At 34.2% G+C, this 21,920-nt stretch overlaps 1 protein-coding gene across 1 annotated transcript; it reads left to right on the top strand.

Annotated features, from left to right (window-relative positions):
• Positions 1-15,343: 15,343 nt before the first annotated feature.
• On the top strand, positions 15,344-18,418 carry LOC111408494. The gene is made up of 3 exons (XM_023038245.1): positions 15,344-15,726; positions 16,007-16,090; positions 18,175-18,418. Exons 1-3 carry the CDS (start codon positions 15,344-15,346, stop codon positions 18,416-18,418), a joined length of 711 nt encoding a protein of 236 aa, XP_022894013.1.
• Positions 18,419-21,920: the final 3,502 nt, after the last annotated feature.

The raw sequence follows: 21,920 nt of genomic DNA, 5'->3' as shown, positions 1-21,920 counted from the left end.
TTCATTCTCCAAATCCTAAGTACCTGAAAAGTTTGTCTTTCTTCCTCATCTAAAATATTGAGTATGTCGTCAGAAAAATACCTAGTTAATTCTACGACATTCTATTTGAACCTATATTTGTACATTAGGTAAGTGAAGAAGTATTAGAATATTGATTAACTTTACAAGCAGTAATATAGTTGAATAATGATAAGTCATTATCTTCGACTTCTTGTGACGATGGACAAGTCCTTGGTATGAGATGTCGTCCAACATTTTGGCCTACATCTTATACATTTCATATAAACTTTTCTGTATATTACTATGTAGGAAAGATACATGGCCATGAGGCCCTGGCCATGTAGCATCTCTCTACTGTGTAACTAGATATTCAAAATTTAACATGTTTAAAAATTTGTTTGTAACAAATTTGTACACTTTCAAATTGAAATTGGAGTCCATTACGTAGGCTAAAGGAAACAATATAGGGAAATCCTCCCAATATTTTGTAAACTTAAACTCTATCGCTACTATGATATCAGATAAAATGGATAATGTTCTACGTGTTTTGAAATTTTTAGCAATATAATAAAAGTGAGTGAGAAAGAGTAGACTAGTGAAATATCATACGTTCGAACGTACATTCATAACGTCAAAAAATATTTTCAAAAATTTTTCTCAGTAAACGAAATTTCTCAATCATGTTATTGTAAATGCGATTCTAGATCACTTGAGTATCAGGTATTGTAATAAGTAGTATTAACATTTTTCATTGCCTTCACAAGAACATAGTATAAGACAAGTAGAATTTCATCTATGACCTTCATTCGTGACAAATACTATAGCACTCAATCTATTTTCTTCACATAACTAATTGAATAATTGTTTTCTACAAGGAGAATTTGCAATACAGCTAAGAGTTTCCCTAGATTATTTTTTTTCCCTTCTAACGTCACTTTTATTCAAGTATGACAATAATATAATTATTAAATTTTTAAATTTTTTGTTAAAAGTTAAATTATTGGAATATATTTGGTAAACTAATGTTTTTATTGTTTATCATATTACTTAGATAATCTTAATTGTCATCTTCTATTAAAATTAATGAAATGTCATGGAGTTTTCCATCAAAATGATTGAATTCTTAAAAAAAATAAAAATAAAAATAAAAAATTGGGTGGGGCCCTGTTACTTGTCCCAGCCCCTACCCAACCAGAATACTCAATTAAGTGAGTAATCTCTTCTCCATTTGGGGTAGGGTCGCGAGTATCGGGTCTGATAGGTATTTTTGTCATCCCTAAAATGTCGGACTAATTTATCAACTACTAAATTTTACTCAGTGTGTAATCGAATGTAAACTAGGAATTCTATTTTCAAAATTAAATTCTCTAATAATGATGAATAAAGAATTAAAAATATTTGAACCTTTATGAGAAAATTTAATTACTTTAAAGCAATATTTTTTGTACACCAGCTACTTTTTGTTTAGGTGGTGTGCATTAACAACTATGTAAACCTATGATTATGACTGGGACCACAAGTCACATGTAAATGATAAAACACCGGTAGATTTATTTAAATCATTTACTATCCAAACCTTTCGTATTTTATACAGTAATAGCATCAAAATGAATAGTATTTCTATGCACGTTCAGATGAAATGTATCGATACCCCTTTTTTTTTTTTTTTCAAGCTTTTAACTTTATCTATATGGCATTTACGTTGTGCTCTAGCTTTTCATCCACTGCACCCCTGATTACTAGTTCAAAGTGCTTCCAACACTTAACAATTTCTTTCTTCGGTTGTTACTTACATTTCTTCAATATCATTCAAATCAATTGGATTCATGCTCTCATGCCTATGATCATTGTCCAAGTCATCAAGAATTGAATACCATTAATCCAACTAAAATCGTGATCTAATAACGAAGTGAAAGCTGATTTACTTTTTGGTTTGTTAGAAGCACCATACATTTTGTTAAAGTCACTTGTATCAAACAATCCACTATAATTTATCTGAAATTGGAATAATGATTGGGTGAAAATAACTTATATAAGAACATTTAAAAATTATAATTACATATTTAGACAGTATGAATCGCGTTTTAGAATATTATAAGGGTAATTAGCACAAAAGGTCCAATAGTCAAATCTTATTTTGTAATGTTGATAATTGAAAAGAGAGAGAAGTTTTGATGGAATAATGAAATTATGCAAAGTTTACTTTAGGCAAGTTAAAAAAGATAGAGCTATGATGGAGGAATCAATATGAAAAAGAATTTTGTTAATGGTTCATAATGAAATGTTAACTAATAGACTAAAGCAAATATTATAAGAAGCAAACGAAGGATGATCTATATGTTTTAGAAGCTGCCCTCGTTATATCTTCATAATCAAGTTAGAAGCTAAAGCATTATGAAGCTTATTATACATTGTTGCTAAGCTCAAACTTCATGGAAGAGTTTCACACAAGTAGTGTTTGAAAACAAAACAAAGTTACAAGTTAAAAGTCTCACAAATTATTGTTATCTGTGCTACCAAATAAAACAAAGCTTTGGAGGTGGTTATAGTAGAATCATTTAGATGGAAAAGACAAAACGAGCAAATAAAAATTTTATGTTGTGGCTTTGATGTTGTCTTCAAACTGATACAGCACTAATAGAAAAATTAATGAAGAAACTGAAATTCAATGAATCAGGAAGAAGAAATCAGAGAAAGAAAAGGAAGAAAAAGAAAATAGGGGAAGACGAATGAGAAAGAGTTGGAATTTCGCCACAAGCCACCAAAAGTCTTTATTCAAGCTTCAACTGAAAAATTACAATGCCAAAATAGGTTTAAATAGTAAAGCAAACCCTAACGAGACTGGACCCGAGCCCATACAAGTCAAATTCTCTAAATAAGAGTCCAAGATAATAAATAAAGTTTAACTAGAAAATAAAATAAATAAATATTGGATGTCCTCATCAACTCTCTCGGGGTGGGAGAAAACTCGACCCTGTCGAGTGAATATCACTATAGGCTGTCGTCAATCTCTCAACCATAAGCTAAGTGGCTGGGAAAGCGTCTTCCGACGTCTGTAGAAATATGACAATGGAAATCTGAATCTGGTGTCCTCACCAACTCCTCCCGAGTGGACGGGATCCTGCTGACTCCGATAAAGCTCCAATAAATCTGGATCCAATGCTGTAGTGTCTCTCTGGAGATCCATATGCAGTCATAATCTGGGCGACCAACCCAACGAACAAGGAAGCGCTGAACCTCTCCATTATTAGTTAACACGATTTCTTCATCTAAAATAGCATCAATTTTATCTTTGTGTGCTGTGAGAGGTGGTAGTGGTTTAGATGGAGCTAAAGAGTCAGGATCAAGGTCCACAAAAGGAAGTAACAGAGGATCATCTGAGGGAATGAAATGGCCTTTATAAGCAACTAAGTCCTCAACATTGAAAGTAGAGTTGTAACTAAGGTGTGGTGAAATGTCAACAATATTGCATTTGGACCAACTTGCTTTAAAATTTTAAAAGGACCAGCACTACGGGCTTGCAATTTGAAGGCGGGTCCATGTAGACACCGCTCAGGCCTAATGCGGACCATAACGTAATCCCCAATGTTAAACTCAACGTGTCATTTATGCAAATCAACTTGGAGTTTATATTTTGCATTACTGCCTTCAAGTTGTTTATTGGTCTCAATATGCAAATCATGAAAATGTTGTGAAAATGCTTCGGCTGACACTGACACTCTAGCCTGCAGATACATGGGAATGAGATCTAACGACTTCCTTGGCTTAGACCCATGAACAGCTTCAAATGGACTCATACTTAATAAACGATTCATGGAACTGTTATACGCAATTCAAGCTATAGGAAAGATCAAATCCCAATTTCGAAGACTTTCTCGGACCAGACATCATAACAAATTACCAACTCTACGATTAACTATTTCAGTTTGACCATTAGTCTAAGGGTGGTAGGCCGTAGAAAATTTAAATTTGGTACCCATCTTTTGCCACAAAGTTCTCCAAAAATGGCTAGTGAAACGAACATCCCTATAGGACACAATGGTTTTAGGAAGCCCATACAATTTAACAATCTTATTAAAAAATAACATGGCAACCTTGGACGCATCTGAGGTCTTACTACAGGGGATAAAATGAGCCATTTTTGATAAACGATCGACAACCACAAAAATAGAATCATGTTTCTTTGGGGTGCGTGGAAATCCTAACACAAAATTCATACTAACATCTTGCCAAGGACAAATGGGGATGGGAAGAGGAGTGTACAGACCTGTGTTTTGCCTCTTCTTTTTGGCCAATTGACAAGTTTTACATGTACTAACGATTTTAGCCACATCTTTCTTCAAACTAGGTCAATAGAATTGGCGTTCAACTTCCTCTATAATCTTATCACGCCCAAAGTGACTGACTAAACCTCCTGCATGAATTTCCCACGCTATGAAATCCCGCACTAAAGTTCAAGGGATGCACAATTAATTGGCTCTAAAAAGGTAGCCCTCCTCAAGTCGAAAACCATCTGCGGTATCTAACTATCCACCTTGGAAATCAAAAAAAGATATCCTTAAAATCAGAACACGTCTCTTAATCCTCCTTAAGCCTTTCAAAATTGATGATCTTAACTCTCATGATTGACAAAAGGGGGACACGACGACTTAAAGCATCAGCTGCTTAGTTCTCCACGCCCTTCTTGTGTTTTAAAATAAACGAAATAGGCTTGCAAGTATTCAATCCAACGACCATGCTTAGAGCTCAATCTTTCCTGGGAGTTGAGGTAACGGAGGGCCTCGTGGTCTGAATAAAAAACAAACTCCTGGGGCAACAAATAGTGGCGCCAATAGCGCAAAGCTTGGACAACCGCATACAGTTCCTTATCATAAGTCGAGTACCATTGTTTGGCCTCATTTAACTTCTTACTAAAGTAGGCAATAGGGTGACGATCCTGACTCAAGACTCCTCCTATACCAACCCTGGACGCATCTCACTCGGCCTCAAAGACTTTGGAAAAATCTGGAAGACGCATGACAAGAGCCTCCGTCGTTCGTTTCTTGACCAACTTAAAGGCCTTAGCCACTTCTTGTGTCTAATGAAACTCCACTTTCTTTATGCATTCCGTAATAGGTGCCATAATATTGCCAAACCCCTTGATAAAGCGATGGTAAAATGTAGGTAAGCCGTGAAAGCTCCTGACGTCATGAATAGTCTTAGGTTCAGGCCAATCAAAAATCATCTGAACCTTGGCAGGGTCAGTAGATACCCGTGTCGAAGAGACAATGAACCCTAGGAAAACGACTGTATCGGTGAAGAAAGTGTACTTCTTGACTTTAGCATATAGATTAGTTACATGTATGGTAGAGAAAACTTCTGTAAGGTGGTCACAGTGTGGCTCCTTAGTCTTACTATAAATGAGAATATCATCAAAGTAGACAACAAGAAACTTACCCTTGAAAGATCGAAGAGTTTGTGTTATTACTCGCATAAAGGTACTCGACGTTTTGCTTAGCCCAAAAGGCATGACCAACCATTCATAAAGACCATCTTTCGTTTTAAAAGTGGTCTTCCACTCATCAACTGGGCAGATTCTAATCTGATGGTATCACTCTTCTGGTCAATCTTCGAAAAAATTGTAGCACCAACCATCATGTCTAGCATATCGTCAAGTTTAGGAATGGAAAAACGATACTTCATCGTGGTCCTATTGATGGCATGACTATCCATACACATTCTCCAAGAACCATCTTTCTTAGAGATCTATAGTGCGGGAACTGTATAAGGGCTTAAACTCTCACGAATGAACCCATTGTGAAGGAGTTCATCTACTTGCCTCTGGAATTCAGCGTGCTCGGTGGGACTCATCCTATAATGAGACAAATTTGGAAGGGACGCCCCTAAGACGAAATCTATGGCATGTTGAATGTCCCATAGAGGAGGTAGATGATCGGGTAAGTCTTTCGGAAAGACATCTCAAAACTCTTGAAGGAACGACTGAACTTCAGTAAGGCTCTCTATTGTGGAGTTAGATGAAACCTCCATAACAACCAAAGCAAACACAATTGAGTCACCAACAAGTGTACGCTCAAACTCCATAGGACTAATGATATGCAACCCTTTTCATTCCACACTTTTCATTGTCTCGTGTGAGCCAACAGGTTTTGGGGACAGTGGGTTAAGGTGAATCTTCTTTCCATTAAATACGAAAGAGCAGGAATTGGATTGACCATAGATGGCTATATCTAGGACAAATAACCAAGGTCGTCCCAGAATGATGTGCCCAACATCCATCGAAATGACGTCACACCATAGATGGTCCTTATACTCGAAAAACTGGATAGGGACTAGACAATGCTCCTTGACAGCTATAGAAGAAGTATCAACCCAGGAGACGCTATGCGACTGAGGGTGAGAAACTAGCTTCAACCCTAGACGGGATACAATAGCAATCGAAACAGCATTAATGTAGCTGCCACTATCCACAATAACTTTACAGCCCTTATTATTAATCTTAATGTACATGTAGAAGATGGCATGACGACGCCAATCATTGACACCCTTAGGCTGGGTAAGAGTGCAATGGACGACACCAACTCTAGGTGTATGTGGGATAGGGAGCCTAGTTTGAATACAATCTAAGAAGGTATCTTCACTATCTTCCGAGTCATCAAACTCTTCCAACTTAGGTTCATAAACCTAGTCCTCTAATGGCTCGTCAACTATACCTTCACGCTCTTCCATAACTAGGGTTCGGCTAGGACACTTAGAAGAATTGTGACCAAAACCTTTATAGTTAGAGCATTGCAAATGGGAGGACGCCCTTGAAATCTCAGGACCTTTACCTTTACTATCCGATGCAAGGGTAGCATTAGAAGGAGGAGGCCCTAGAATAGACTTAGGGGATGGAGTGGATGCAGAAGAGGTTGTAGTGTGGGTGTCACTACGAGTTCTTTACGATGTCCTAATCACCAACTCGTAATCCTGAACGAAAAAGTAGGCACGGTCAAGAGTGGTGATGCCTCTAAGGACAAGCTCATGCCTAAGATCACCCCTTAGGCCCTGCCTAAACCTACTCAAGGTCATCCTCAACGACCTAACATCTCATTCAAAACTCATCAAACTAAGCAATGTATTCTGTCACAGGTCGATTGCCTTGTGTAAGTGCTTTCCATTGATCAAACAAGTTACCCTTATAAGATTGAGGTATATATTTTTCTTGAAGGTGACGCTTCATTTTATCCCAATTCCTAACAGGGTGCGCATGATGACTTTTCAGGAGATCCTCAACACTTTTCTAAAAGAGTTGAGCTGTGCCAGTTAATTTTAGACTGGAAAATTGTACTCTCCGATCTTCTAGGACCCTATACCAGGCGAAGAAACGATCCATATCTCTAACCCATTCATTGTATACACTAGGATCTAGACAACCATCAAATGTAGGGGCATCTAAGACGTTTCTCGTGGTGAGGGCGAGACTGTGTACCATGACGGTGATGTTCCCACTCTGGTCTACGAACCTGATTTCCATTCATACGATCATGTTTGCCATGGTGTCGACCAACTTATGGATGACGGTGAGGTCTATTAATGGGCACTTCAGAGTTTTCAGCTTCAGTCAAATATGGGGTTGGATCAAGGGTGTTCAACATAGCGGCTAGGGCTCTATTCTCCTCACGAGTAGCAGCTACCTCAATTTGGATAGCCGCTACTTGATTTTGTAATTATGCCAACTGTTGGGTTAGAGCCTCAATTTGGGAAGGGTCCATGACAAAGGTACTAGAACTAGAGGTAGTAACACGATCACTACTGAAATGCATATAAAGTAACACTATCCAAGTGAAATGCACTACTGAGATCAATAAACAATAGGTACCAACAGTAAAATAGCAATTTTTTTATTTTTTTAAGTTACTAAAAATAGGGATTACATAGAGCCGACCGTGGCAAGCTAATAATATTGATGCTAATAAAATAGAGAGCAGAGATACAAATGACTAATCAAAAGGTTTAATCATGTGGGGTAATCGGGGAAACAATGGAGGTTAATTCACAAATTCCGATCAAGTGGATTTTAAGGTCACAATTATCAAATAACAGCAACACAAATAATGTAAATGATGCAATTGTAAATAAAGCAGTAGTGTCAACTAAAAACTAGATAAGAGCAGTGGCTCCCTAAGTTCAATTGGTTTGGGTTGCTACGTGTGGATTTTAGTCCAGCTTATGTCCTATGCTCCAACGTCAAATGTCTTAACCTTTTGAAACTACTCCAATTGTCTCTCGTGAAGCAACAAGCAATTGTTTGTAAAGATGGCAGGGATATAAATTTGTATTCGCTGATGTTGATGGATAATTGGCGATGGTTATGGTTGCTGTGATTATGGTCTTCGGCACTAGAAGGGTGATCGACGGTTAATAGTTGGGCGATGGTGAGTGGGGTAGTGTGTTGAATGCAGCTGCTAGTGGCTTCTTGAGTGTGGTGCAGGGTGGCGGCTCGTGGCTTTTTGGAAGTGTAAAGGCGATGGAAGGTGGTGGTAACAGAGGGGTGGTGAAGGCGGTAGGTGGTCGAATCGCTGTTAGAGGCGAAAAGATGTGGTACGGTAGGGAGATAGAAGCACCGGTGCGTCACCGACATGAGTAGTGTCGACGAGTGACACGACAGGGGCTCACCAACAAGGAGGACTGACTTCTGGACAGTGAATATTGTAGAGAGAGATTAGGAGTCGGGAAGTGAGGTTGTTATACGAGTCGGGTAATAGCTTAGGTTAATGGGTACTTTTGAAAGGCTACTAGGCTTAAGTGGGTTAAATAGTTAATGGGCTCAGTAATGAATTATGGGCCTGGGTTATGGGAAGGAGTTAAATGGGTCAGTGAAAACTATGGGCTAAGATTAATTGGTTGGCAATATGGTAATGGATCAGGTATTAGTCATATGGACCTGTTTATATGGTAGGCATTTGGGCTGTAGGCCATGTTATAGAGGAGGGCAAGATTAGCCAAATGAATTTGGCATGAGCAGCAAAAAAAATTGAAACGACAGAAGAATATTTTTTTTCAAAAACTGATGAGAATAACTAAAATATTCGAGCGTGAATAGTACCCATGAACAGTAAGATGAATAGCTTCTTTTTTTTTTTTGGGAACAACTATGAAGAAGTTGGAAAAAAAATAAATCAGCTGCTCACGCTAAAAGTTTATTTGTTTGTGCTGTTCCACAAGTTCTTGGGAAAGAAATAGGAAGAAATTTTTGGATTGAAGATGAGAAATTACCAAAGTTTAGGCTCTGATACCAAATTTGATGCAGCACCAACAGAAAAATTAATGAAGAAACTCAAATTTAATGAATCATGAAGAAGAAATCAGGGAAAGGGAGGGAAGAAAAAGAAAATAGGGGAAGAAGAATAGGAAAGAGGGGGAATTTCGCCACAAGCCACCAAAAATCTTTATTCAATCTTCAAATGAAAAATTACAATGCAAAAATAGGTTTAAATAGTAAACAAACTCTAACGAGACTGGGCCCGAACCCATACAAGTCCAATTCTTTAAATAAGAGTCCAAGATAATAAATAAAGCTTAACTAGAAACTAAAATAAATAAATGTCGGATGTCCTCATCACAAACTAGTATGACGATGATTAGTTAAGGTTTCCTCTTGTTATGACTTGATCATCTATCAGATGGTCCATTGTAATCATAAAAAGCTTCCTACATTCATAAAGATATTTAGAAGGAATTATTGTGAGATAAAAATATAGCAAAAAGAAGATAACATCATATTTAAACAATCATGCTATGATAGCTTACCAAGTTGGATACCATCTCATGGATTAAATTAACATCATATCCAATCTCATTAAGATTAGATCTCACTTCACTTACCTGCATAATATTACATGCATAATATTAGTAAGAGTATAAATCAAAGAAAAATTTAATGGATTTTGTGTGGCTAGGCAAGTATTAACCAGTAATTAGGGTTGATTAAATTGTCCTTTTGATGTCTATTCTAAAATAGAATACAAAAGCAGCAAATGGCACCATAGAAAAATAATGTTATATAATAAATGTCAGTTAAAGAATCACCTCAATGTAATATTATGTTGAAATATAGAGTTTGGGCCTCTTTCAAAGTAATCATCACTAAACTAGAAAGAAGTATCCCGAAAGCAAAATATAATTTAAAAGAATGATCAAATATTTTAACAGAAAAGTTATTGTTGGCCTGAGCTATATCATGTTCATTTTGTAGCTATAAATAAAAGAGAAGTTTTTCATGAAGATATTTGATTGCTCATTTAAATTATGGTAGGCTTTTGGGAGAGTTCTTTCTAAATTTAGTGATAAATATTTTGGAAGAGGCTCAAGCATTATTGCTAATATTTGACTCCCTAGATGTATCTGCAGAAAAAAGTGGAGATACTAAGAGTTGGAATAAATAATTTTGTATATTGTTTATAAAATTACAAATCATAAAATTGTTTACTTGCTTGGAATAATTTTAGCTAGAAGGATGCTAGTCTTCAAATGATGATAATGTAGTATTGCATGAAGTCCAAATGAAGAATATCAACATATAGGTTAATTATAAGTTATAACCTATTTAGAATTAACAGAATTTATAAATTGGGTGCAATCTTGAAGTAAGAACACAAGCGAATTATAAGTCAAAATCCCAATGGATCTAGTTATATAGTGTTCATACGTAAGAGAATAGAACAGATGTTCCATAATAAGTAAACATGAAAGTTCGAATGAAGATGTAAAATTTATGTAAGAGTGAAACTTCCATCAGTGCGACACATTTTGTAAACCACGAACATTGGGATTTCATCGTTCATAAGTTCAAATACACATGTGTCACCTATTTGAAGCCGTTTCTCCCTCACATAATCCGCCCAACCAATGGTGAACCGCTACACATAACCATTGGTTCTTAGATTCGTTCGTACTAGTCAATTATGATGTGAACTATCATGGATTTGAGCACTCTGAACAAATTTTGGTAGATACAATCGAGCAAAAGTCCCATGTACATACTACAAAATAGAATGACAAATCTATAAGTTGTTGGTGACATTAAAGAATAACCTACCAAATGAAAAAGGATAAAAAAAAAAAAACCATCATGTGAAAAATATGTAAACATTTTATGATTTTTTATCAATTATGAATATATGAAAAAAAAAAGTATATCCATAAACAGAGTAGCTATAGGATGTTAACTAAATTAAAAATATGCATACAGAAAATCGAAATATGAACTCAATCACTATATTCACATAAATATAGAAAATTAATGGAAAAAACTTAAAGAAAGCATACAATGAACTCATCCAATGTGAAGATCAAATCCATAGGAACAAAAAGAAAGTCTAGAAAAGATGTTCCATCAAAATAACAAACTTTAGGCAGTTAGAATTCAATTTTGCAAGAGAAGGTAAAAAAATTTGGCGTTAAACTCATGCTTAACAAGAAAAAACATATTCACAGGTCATTTGAAAGAAGTCAAGAACACATACACAACACCATAAATTCTTTAACAGTTCCCAAAGCGCTATTATACATATTTTGGGATCAAAGCGTGCAGGCTGAAAAAGGAATTTCATAGTGAAAACCACATTTGAAGAAACTGAAAAACAAATTCATAGTAACCTAACGATCCTTAAACATTACTGCACGTATTTTGGGGATGGCTCCTTCAAAGATGAAATGAAGAAAGAAAAAGGAAAAACCCTGAAAGCAGCATAAATTAAACAATGCGAATCCAAAATCTAAAAAATGATAAATTAATATACGAAAAAAATAAGATATCGAAGCATTGATGACTAAACTTACAAATTTATGACTCAATTCCTCCAAGATCCGTCAAAGTTGAAGAATCCAATTCCTCCAATCCCTGTGAAAATTGATTCTTCAAAATGCGTAGAAAAATGATGATGAGAAGATGGTTGCAAGACTGAAAGAGAGATATATACGAAAAAAAGAAGAAATCGAGGCACTGATGACTAAACTTACAGAATATGACCTAATTCTTTGAAGGTCCATGAAAATCGATTCTTCAAAATACGTAGAGAAATGATGGGGAGAAGATTCTTCAAATAAAGGAAGAGAGATGACAGTGAGAAGAGTGGAAGAGAAATGATGGTGAGAAGAGAGAGAAATGACGGTGAGAAGAAATAATCTTAACAAAATAAAAGAGGGATACAATTGTGAAGAGATGGGGGAGTTCCGTGAAAGGCAAAAAAAAAATACCTAACACATTTACATTAATTGTAGAGAACCAATAAGGCCGTGTAGAAAAAAAAGGGGATGAACAATACCTCTTTTATTTTGTTAGAAAAAAATAGGGACAAATAATTGAATGAGCTTCAAAAGGTTTTACTTCCTTCACTTTTCGAAGAGTAATTTATAAATTGGAATAAAAAAAATGAAAAACAAATAAATTAGTAATAAAATATTTTTTTCCAAATGAATTTCTATTAATCCAATCAGCAAATAAAATTGAAGAGATATAAATTGTAAGAACTTCTATTGTGATTTTTAAATGAAACCATTCCGAATATTGTAAAACTGCACTTATTGACCCAAAGAGAAAATGACATAAAAAAATGATTATGAAATAAGAAATAATCCCTATTTTATTCTTGAATATCCCATAATATTCCTCTTCACTCATGAAAATCATTATTAATATGCTATTTACTGTTCATTTGTGAAGTATTTTTATTTTCCCGTTTTATCCTTCAATCCTATTTTAATTTTTCCACTTAATTAATATATCACTACTACTACAAAATTAATTTTGTAAATAATCTAATAAAATTGTTGACATGATTTAGAAAATTTCCTAACAAACTTTTAAATTATTTTTGGTGTAAAAAGAAATATCATTCAAAAAATTAGAAATTTTGGTAACAAACTAATTTTAAAAATTCATCGACAATTATACAGTAATCGAATCCATAAATGTTCTATATTCTCTCAAACTTCATTTCGAGAACTATATTATAGACACATCGAATGATCTAAATGAATATCGAAAATAGTTAAACGTATATAAAACGTGTGTGTTCAAAAATGCATATAACTCGTCTTTTTTCGTAAAAAATCAATTATTTTCTTAATGTTATTATTTTTCTGTGATAATTTCTCAATATAATTTACATCATTTTTTAAAAAAAAAGTGTATGACGTCAATTATTTTTTTGATGTAGGTTAAATATTTAGAACGATAGATAAAAGATGCCGTAAAAGGAAGAGAATAACTATAATTGGGGATGTGGAAGGGAAAACAACGGATGTTGTTGGGTGGGCATCATTTTCGAGGTAAAAATCCGTTGTTTTCCCTTCCAAATCCCAATTATAGTTATTCTCTTCTTTTAATAGTAACATAAAATTGAGGCGAAATAACATTGATTTGTTTTATGTATTCTTCTTCTTTTCCAAATTCATTCCTTGAGTGATTGATTTCGTTACGGACTTGTTTTGCTTTGATATTGGCTCTTCTTTAATTTTTTTTTTTTAGAATTTATAACCAATTAAAGATTACATAATTAAAAGCATGTCAATAATTCTGAAAATTAGTGCATATTTAGCCAATAGGTAAATTTTGAAAACAATAATTATTATCTAAAAAAAATAAACAAACTATTTTTTCATTTTACTCCGTATGAAGAAAAATAGATTTGTATAAAACACAAAATCAATTACCCAAGGAAAAACAATTTTTGTACCCGGTTAGGAGTGAATGGCACATCGATATGCATGTAAGGGTCAAATGGGAAATAATGAAATGCTTCCTCAATGAATAGTAATTGACATGATAACAAATTCCTACAATTGGCTGCCATAATTTTTGCCTCACTCACTCATCATGACGCATCTACTGAGCATATGGGTTTTTGTCCAATTTGGCGTTGAAAATGGCTATTTGTCCAAAAACAGTGAACACGTATAGAAACTGGTCCGATCCCCTTTCAATTGGCATCCCTCGACGACCCCAATCTACAAATTGCATTAATCAGCATGCAATTGAAGGTCAAACGACGTTGGATATGGATTTAATTGCTTCAATTAAATCAGCCAAATGCAACAATTTTGGATTTGACCTCACGGAGTACGATCGTGCGACGAGGATAATTCTCTATCAATTCGTGAGTCTAATGTGTCCTAACATATGAATCAACATGGGGAAACTCAAATTCAAGCCCAAAAAAAATCGGGAAATAGTTCAATTTTAGAAATTACAGCACTCATTTGCCAAATTTTGGAGTCAAATGGTGTTGCTTACACACTTGAAGAATAAGGAAAAGAAACTGGATGTCATTTGTAGTTTTTTTAAGAATTGAGGACTGTAGTTGTAATTAGTTATTTGTTATTTCCTTTCTTTTCTTTTCTTTTATTTGAATGGAGGATAAAATCGTTCAAAATTGGTGAAAATGATGTTCAGCACCAAGAATGTAGAAGGTAGGAGTAAAAATGTCAAAAAAATGAAAGGTATGGACGTTTTGTACCAATTACCCATTTTCACAATAATATTGAAATGTATGAACATTTTGCGCTAATTACCCATATTACAATTATATGTTAAGAATGTGGAAAAAATGTGCCATGACAAAAAATGAAGTGGAGAGGGCGTATTTATAGGAAACAAAAATTCCTTAAAAAAACATATTACGATTGTTGGTCAATGATCATATTGTTTGAAAAAAATGATAGTTTGAACAGGTCAAACATATTTTTTGTGCCCATGAGTCAAGCTGGTTCATAGGCAGTACTCCTAGTCTAAGATCGTAGGGTTTCACGAACAGAGAATTTTTTTTAAGAGATTAGCTCAGCCCATGACTCATCCCTATACAAGCTTAGTGACTTATTGACTGAACCTACGAGTGATTCAATCCTTTTGCCACCCTAATTTCAACATACACACATCTCCTTCCAACCATCAAGCTCTATGGCTCGACTCATGGACAATACTCATGGTCCAGGCTTGTGGGTGGGTCAGCCAAAAGAACTCATACTTGGCTTGACTCGTTAAGCTGTAATATGAAAGGCTCGACTTGTGAAAATTTTTGAGTGATTGGCTCAATTCTTGAATCGACCTTACACGAGCCTAAATGAGTCACTAATTGAACCCAAATGAGCTAAACCAACGAGCTGACGAATGGCTCAGTCCATTTAGCACCCCTAATTTCAACATACAAATCCCCCAACCATTCAGCTCTGTAGTTGTCACCACTCCACCGACGCTAAAAACAGCCCCCCAGGCGTCGTCATCACTTGTGTCTTCAGAAGCCGCCACCCAAAAATCAAAACACATTCAGATAAACCTCTCAAACCTAAGAAAACTAAAGCTAAAATGGAGGGTTTCAGATCCAAATCCCTCAACGATGAAAGCCTTCAAATTGAAAGTTACAATCCCAGCAACTATGACTACACCTCCCATGGAGTTCCCAGTTACAAACCCAATTCAAATCCACCTCGGCTTCAAGATCTAAGGTGCTACAGTGCATCATATGCATCATCTTCATCGGCACAAAACAATGCCCAGATGGATATTGTGCCTGCAGATCAGTGGAAATTCAAGAAAGTGAAGTCAACAAATGGAGCAGTTTCGAAGAATTGGAGTTTTAATGACCCAGAATTGCAGAGGAAAAAGAGGGTTGCCAGTTATAAAGTCTACACTGTTGAAGGGAAAGTTAAGGGATCTATCAGGAAGAGCTTTAGGTGGTTCAAGGAGAGGTATACACAAATGGTTTATGGGTATAGATGATCTTTCTCATACTATGAGAACTTCTTTGTTTTTATTTGGTTTAATGCTTTAATTAATCCCTCTTTTGATGAATTATATCAATTTGTGTACTATATATATGTGGTGTTCTTGAATATGAGTGTAAAATTAAGTGTATTGTATTCTATATAAATTAAGTCATCTGTTTGATATATTATTGAAGAAGCATTTTGCACAAAGTGGGGTTCTTTTATCAGAGAAATAATTGATTCTTCTGTCGTTGCATTCCAGTTATAAGTTAGAGGATACATTGATGTGTTTTCTTACTCATTACTGCGTGATAAAAGCAATCTATTATTACTTATTTTTGCTTTTGTTAGTTTTTGTTGTTCAATCTTAAAGATGTATTAGAAATGGAAGGTTGAGCAATGCCTTATTGCACTATCTCCCCAACTTAGCTAAGCTAATATATAGTGTAAGAGAGTTGAAGACTGGCAGCTTCTCATCTCGAGGTGCACACCAATTTAGGAACATAAGGGAGAAGTCAATGGAAAACTACCAAATTCCATAATTGCGAGTTAGTTGTTAAAAATATTAGTTGTATGCTATATGAGTTGAATAAAAGTTGTTAAGCGAGTGCACCAGATGAAAGATTTGGGCAGACCTGGCTTTCTTTTTTGTAAAATCACAACAATATGTATATTCATTTCGAATTGTTACCAACTACAATGTGTGTCTATACATTGTCCGGTATTCATTAAGAATAACGAACCAGTGTAATAACATGACAAATGGCTAAAAACAAACATTGTAGACTTGAACAAGAAAATTCATAGTTTTCAGGTTATCTACTTTTCTAGGAAAGTTTGTGGCTTTCCTGCAGATTGTGGTTTGTGGTCTTTAATTGAATGAAAATTTGGCTTCCCTGTGAAGATCCTATGCACAATATGCTCCATGATTTTATGTTTTTGGCTCGGGTTATATGCAGTGCACAGAATTGAGAGGGATTTGCACACACAAAGTCAAGTCAGGTCAAGTCATCTATTGTTATTCATTAGTGATGCAGTGCACAGACTTAGGAGGGATTTGCACGCACAAAGTCAAGTCAGGTCAAGTCATCAATTGTTATTCATTAGTGAATGTTAAGTATGAGGGACTGAATAGGACTAGACAAGATTAAAGAAGACAGATACATATGAGATTTCTTCCCTTTATCCTGTCCAATTCAGTATATGAACATGCCTGCATATCCTTACAATTCCTTCTATTACAAAATTTGTGTGCCTTTTTTTATTTTTTTTTTATTTTTTTTTTAAAGAATATCTAATAGATTTTGTCAAGAATTGTTACATTCGGGGATTACATTCGGGGAAATCTGTACATATGATATCTGTTAAGGGAGTTTTCTACAAGCTGATTGAATATTTTTCCAGCACATTTTGGTTTCTTCAGTTTAAACATAGCTATTATTCATACTTTCTTTCTTTCAACATTTGAAAGTTCCATTTGACTTTAGGATTGAATACTAAACTGCATCTCTTAGGCCATCTCCAACCACAACACCATTGCACCATTTTGCACCATTTTTTGGTGCAAAATTGCTCCAATCCAACACCAAACTTTGCACCATTTTGCAGCAAGCTGATTGAATATTTTTCCGGCACATTTTGGTTTCTTCAGTTAAAACATAGCTATTATTCATACTTTCTTTCTTTCAACATTTGAAAGTTCCATTTGACTTTAGGATTGAATACTAAACTGCATCTCTTAGGCCATCTCCAACCACAACACCATTGCACCATTTTGCACCATTTTTTGGTGCAAAATTGCTCCAATCCAACACCAAACTTTGCACCATTTTGCAGCAAGCTGATTGAATATTTTTCCGGCACATTTTGGTTTCTTCAGTTAAAACATAGCTATTATTCATACTTTCTTTCTTTCAACATTTGAAAGTTCCATTTGACTTTAGGATTGAATACTAAACTGCATCTCTTAGGCCATCTCCAACCACAACACCATTGCACCATTTTGCACCATTTTTTGGTGCAAAATTGCTCCAATCCAACACCAAACTTTGCACCATTTTGGTGCAAAATGGTGCAAAGTGAATAGTGTTGCACCAAATATGGTGCAACACTATTCACTTTGCACCAAAATGGTGTAAAGTGTAAAATTCCCATTTTGCCCTTATTTTACATTTCCCAAATAAATTTGTTGAGGGTATCTATGTAATTTGTGCTATATATTTTTTAATACAATAAATTATTATTATTTTTATTAATATTAATATTATTTGTGTTTAAAATAAATTTTAAATGTAAGACATAATAATTAATTAATTAATTAAAAGACGAAAAAAATACATCAAACACGATTATTTATTAAAGTTAACACGAAATATATTAAATAGAGCTACATACATACTATAATCTAATTTTATTTTTATTTTTAAAAAGATACATAAAAAAGTGCATAATAATGCATAACATGATTATCGAGGACGAACGTAATGTTGATGCACCAGTTCAAGAATGGACGGAAGCGTCAAGTCCAAAAGTTGAGTTAGTTAAAGACGAAAATCGACATTTTCAGGAATTCCTTGCTCGTCATAGACAAATCAAGGATAAAAAAACTCACATTGCACTTCGAAATGCATTAATCGATCATTTGTGGGATGAACATATGAATTCTGAAAATTAAATTGCAAAAATTTAGCGACTTCGTAATGTCGTCTATCCAAATTCGAAATGTATTGTACTATTTTCTAATGGCATTATTTCATATTTTCGTTGTTGTAGTATTTTTATTAATTGTTCTATATTTTTTATATTTATTAATGAATTTAATCTTTTCCGTAATTTAGCGTAATTATTTATTTAGTAATTTATGTATTTATGAAACAATTAAATAAATAATATTTCAAATAAGTAGATTATAAAGAATAAAAAAAAGGGAAGAAAATGGTTAAACACTATTTATTTGGTGTGATTTTTGGTGTAATGGTTGGAGATGAATTTTAGTTTGGTGCAAGATTTGGTGCAAAATTTGGTGAAAAATGGTGCAAAATTTGGTGTTGGGTTGGAGATGGCCTTAGGCCATCTCCAACCACAACACCATTGCACCATTTTGCACCATTTTTTGGTGCAAAATTGCTCCAACCCAACACCAAACTTTACACCATTTTGGTGCAAAATGGTGCAAGTGTAAAATGCCAATTTTGCCCTTATTTTACATTTCCTAAATAAATTTGTTGAGGGTATTTATGTAATTTGTGCTGTATATTTTTTAATATAATAAATTATTATTATTTTTATTAATATTAATAATTATTTGTGTTTAAAATAAATTTTAAATGTAAGACATAATAATTAATTAATTAATTAAAAGACGAAAATAATTAAAAATACATCAAACACGATTAATTAATTATTTATTTAGTAATTTATGTATTTCTGAAATAATTAAATAAATAATATTTCAACTAAGTAGATTATAAAGAATAAAAAAATGGAAGAAAATGGTTAAATACTGTTCATTTGGTGTAATTTTTGGTGTAATGGTTGGAGATGAATTTTAGTTTGGTGCAAGATTTGGTGCAAAATTTAGTGCAAAATGGTGCAAAATTTGGTGCTGGGTTGGAGATGGCCTTAGCTGCCCCAACTTGTTATGATATTCTATATTGCCCAAGAAATGGATCTTACCCTAGGCAGGATGCTTCAAATCACTCAACTCCAGTAGGACAATTCAATCAGAAACTTAAAATACATGGACGATGCTTCTGATTTGCCATAGCCTAAGATAAGGGGCCAATACATCAACAAAAGATTTGTCTCCAGTCCAAGATTTCTTCTACTATGTGAAATGCTAGTACTCGAATACAGAAATGAAAGCTCTAATCTACAATCAGAATACTACTAATCGCAGCTTACCATGGCATCCTTGCCCAAGGAAATATTAGTAACTGGACTCCTCCTGATAAACTCTCAGCATTTATAAGTTGTCCCAAACTCCTCCTTCGAAAAGGATCTGCTGGTGATCCGCCTTTCCTACCTTCTTCCTCGTCTGCAATGAAGGTTGCAAAATTGCAGAGTGCTGAAATATCTTCTTGGAATTGAAACAACCATTACACTGAGAATATTAGACAAGAATAAGATAATGGGATTTGCAATGAATTTGTTGTTGTTTGCATCTATCACTCTTCTTAATAATATACAGAGAGGATGAGAAAAGACTAAAGAGCAATACTTGGAAATTACCTTACGTAAGATACTATGAAACAATGAAACAATCATAGGAGAAGAGGAAAGGAGAGAGAAGAAAAGAAAGGAAGGGAAAAAGAGGGAGAAAATATCAATTTATTTCATATATCAAAATTGTTTCTATAACAATACGAAAGACCCCCCTTATAAAGATTCTCAAAAATCCTATTCTAAGTTGGAAATATCTAATTAACTCCTATTAAATTAAACCCTAATTATATTTTTTAAAATACGCATCAAAGTTGAAAATTAAATATAATAATATCCCTTTTAATATTCCATCATTTCTTCTTAGCTAATAGAATTCGACTTCAACGAGATAGACTGCAACTTTTTGACCAAGGAGAGTGATCATTTTTTCTAAACAAATAAGGATAACCTTCATATGTCAACAATTGAATTTGAAAAACATTCCCAAGCATTTGATCTGATCAAGGGAGCCGATCTTTTATTTTACTCAAGTAGTGAAAAAAAACTCAATGAGTAACAACATGTGCATCTCATTCACAAAAACTATCACGAAATCCCAAGAGCACAAAGCATTAGCACTGTAGACTAGCTTATAGAAACAAATAAATGCTATAAGGTGGTTTCAATGTTTCCCGATAAGAAAACAATTCTGCTAATTTTTTTAAGTGTAATGACCAATCAAATAGATTAAGTTTAAGTGAGATCCAATTTTGTTCTTACATGTTTTGGAAATTGTACCAGAGAAAATGTAAAAAAAAGCATAAAAATCATCATGAAAGCATATGTGTCTAAATTGTGCGTCAAATGCAAGTTCATAAATATCATGACGGAAAATAATTTGGCTTTGAAACTCGACATGAAAATCAAGAGAAGACGGAGCTAAAGCAATATGGTGATAATTAGTAGGTAACAATCTAATATCGATTGAAAAACTACGTAAATGAACAATGACATTGGAAAATGAAGGCAAGGGATACACCTTATTTTGTTGTAAGGTGTAAGCCTCAAAATAAATACACTAATCCTGGTATAGAGTGGATGATGCTAATGTATTAACCATGTGTCATCTTGGGGCTGATGAACTTTCTATGCTTTGCCCCTAGTGAAATTGACATTCTTCGCACTGATGATGTTCAAGATGTGTGTTGCCTCACCTACACTAAGGTGCACTTTGAGGGCCAAAATTCAGATGACATACAATATTGTTACATCAACCAATATTGGTCGATTCAGAGAGAACCTGATAGAGGCGAGTTAACTAGTTAGTTCCTTTGAACCAAACAAGACATTGACCCAAAAAAAAAAAAAAAAAAAAACGACATTTGCCCGGCAACCCTAAATTAATGGTTGCATTGGTTCGTTTTAAACATTTTAGTTACTGAGAGGTTTGAAAAATATATTTTTTCCAAAAAAGGAAAAAAAAAACCACCTCATTCTAACTACATGGGCTTTTATGTTTTGATCTTTTCACTAGGCATGATCTCCATCTCTCCACTTCCCTTTCTTTAGCTCTCATGTCCTTAGTTTCAATAACCAGCAAGTTTTTATTTTTTCATTTTATTATTATTATTATTATTTTGGATCTCTGATATGAGTAATGCTCGTTGTACATAACCGTGTACACACGGAGAACGGATTTACACCCCCTCACATCTTCGTGTGTACACCTCACGATATACATATAGCATTATTCATCTGATATAGATGCATACTGATGATAGAACATAAAATATAACTATAAAAAGTTTGTGATTTACTATTTTGAACGTGTTTCTTGTTATGTTTTATTGTAATTTGAAATTTAGACCTTGTTTGGTAGTCAATTTTTATTCAAAATGCATTTTTCTGTCTTCTTTTCAACTATACATTCTTTATTAAAATAATATTGCATGTAAATAAAAAAAAATCCATATTTCTCAACCACACATTTCATAACAATTTACTATTCTAAAATACATTTTTACATAAAAATA

The sequence above is a fragment of the Olea europaea genome, chromosome 13 (genome assembly GCF_002742605.1).
Source record: "Olea europaea var. sylvestris chromosome 13, O_europaea_v1, whole genome shotgun sequence".
NCBI classification, from domain to species: Eukaryota; Viridiplantae; Streptophyta; class Magnoliopsida; order Lamiales; family Oleaceae; genus Olea; species Olea europaea.
Note: the sequence above shows the minus strand (reverse complement) of the source record. Positions and strands in the feature narration are given on the sequence as shown.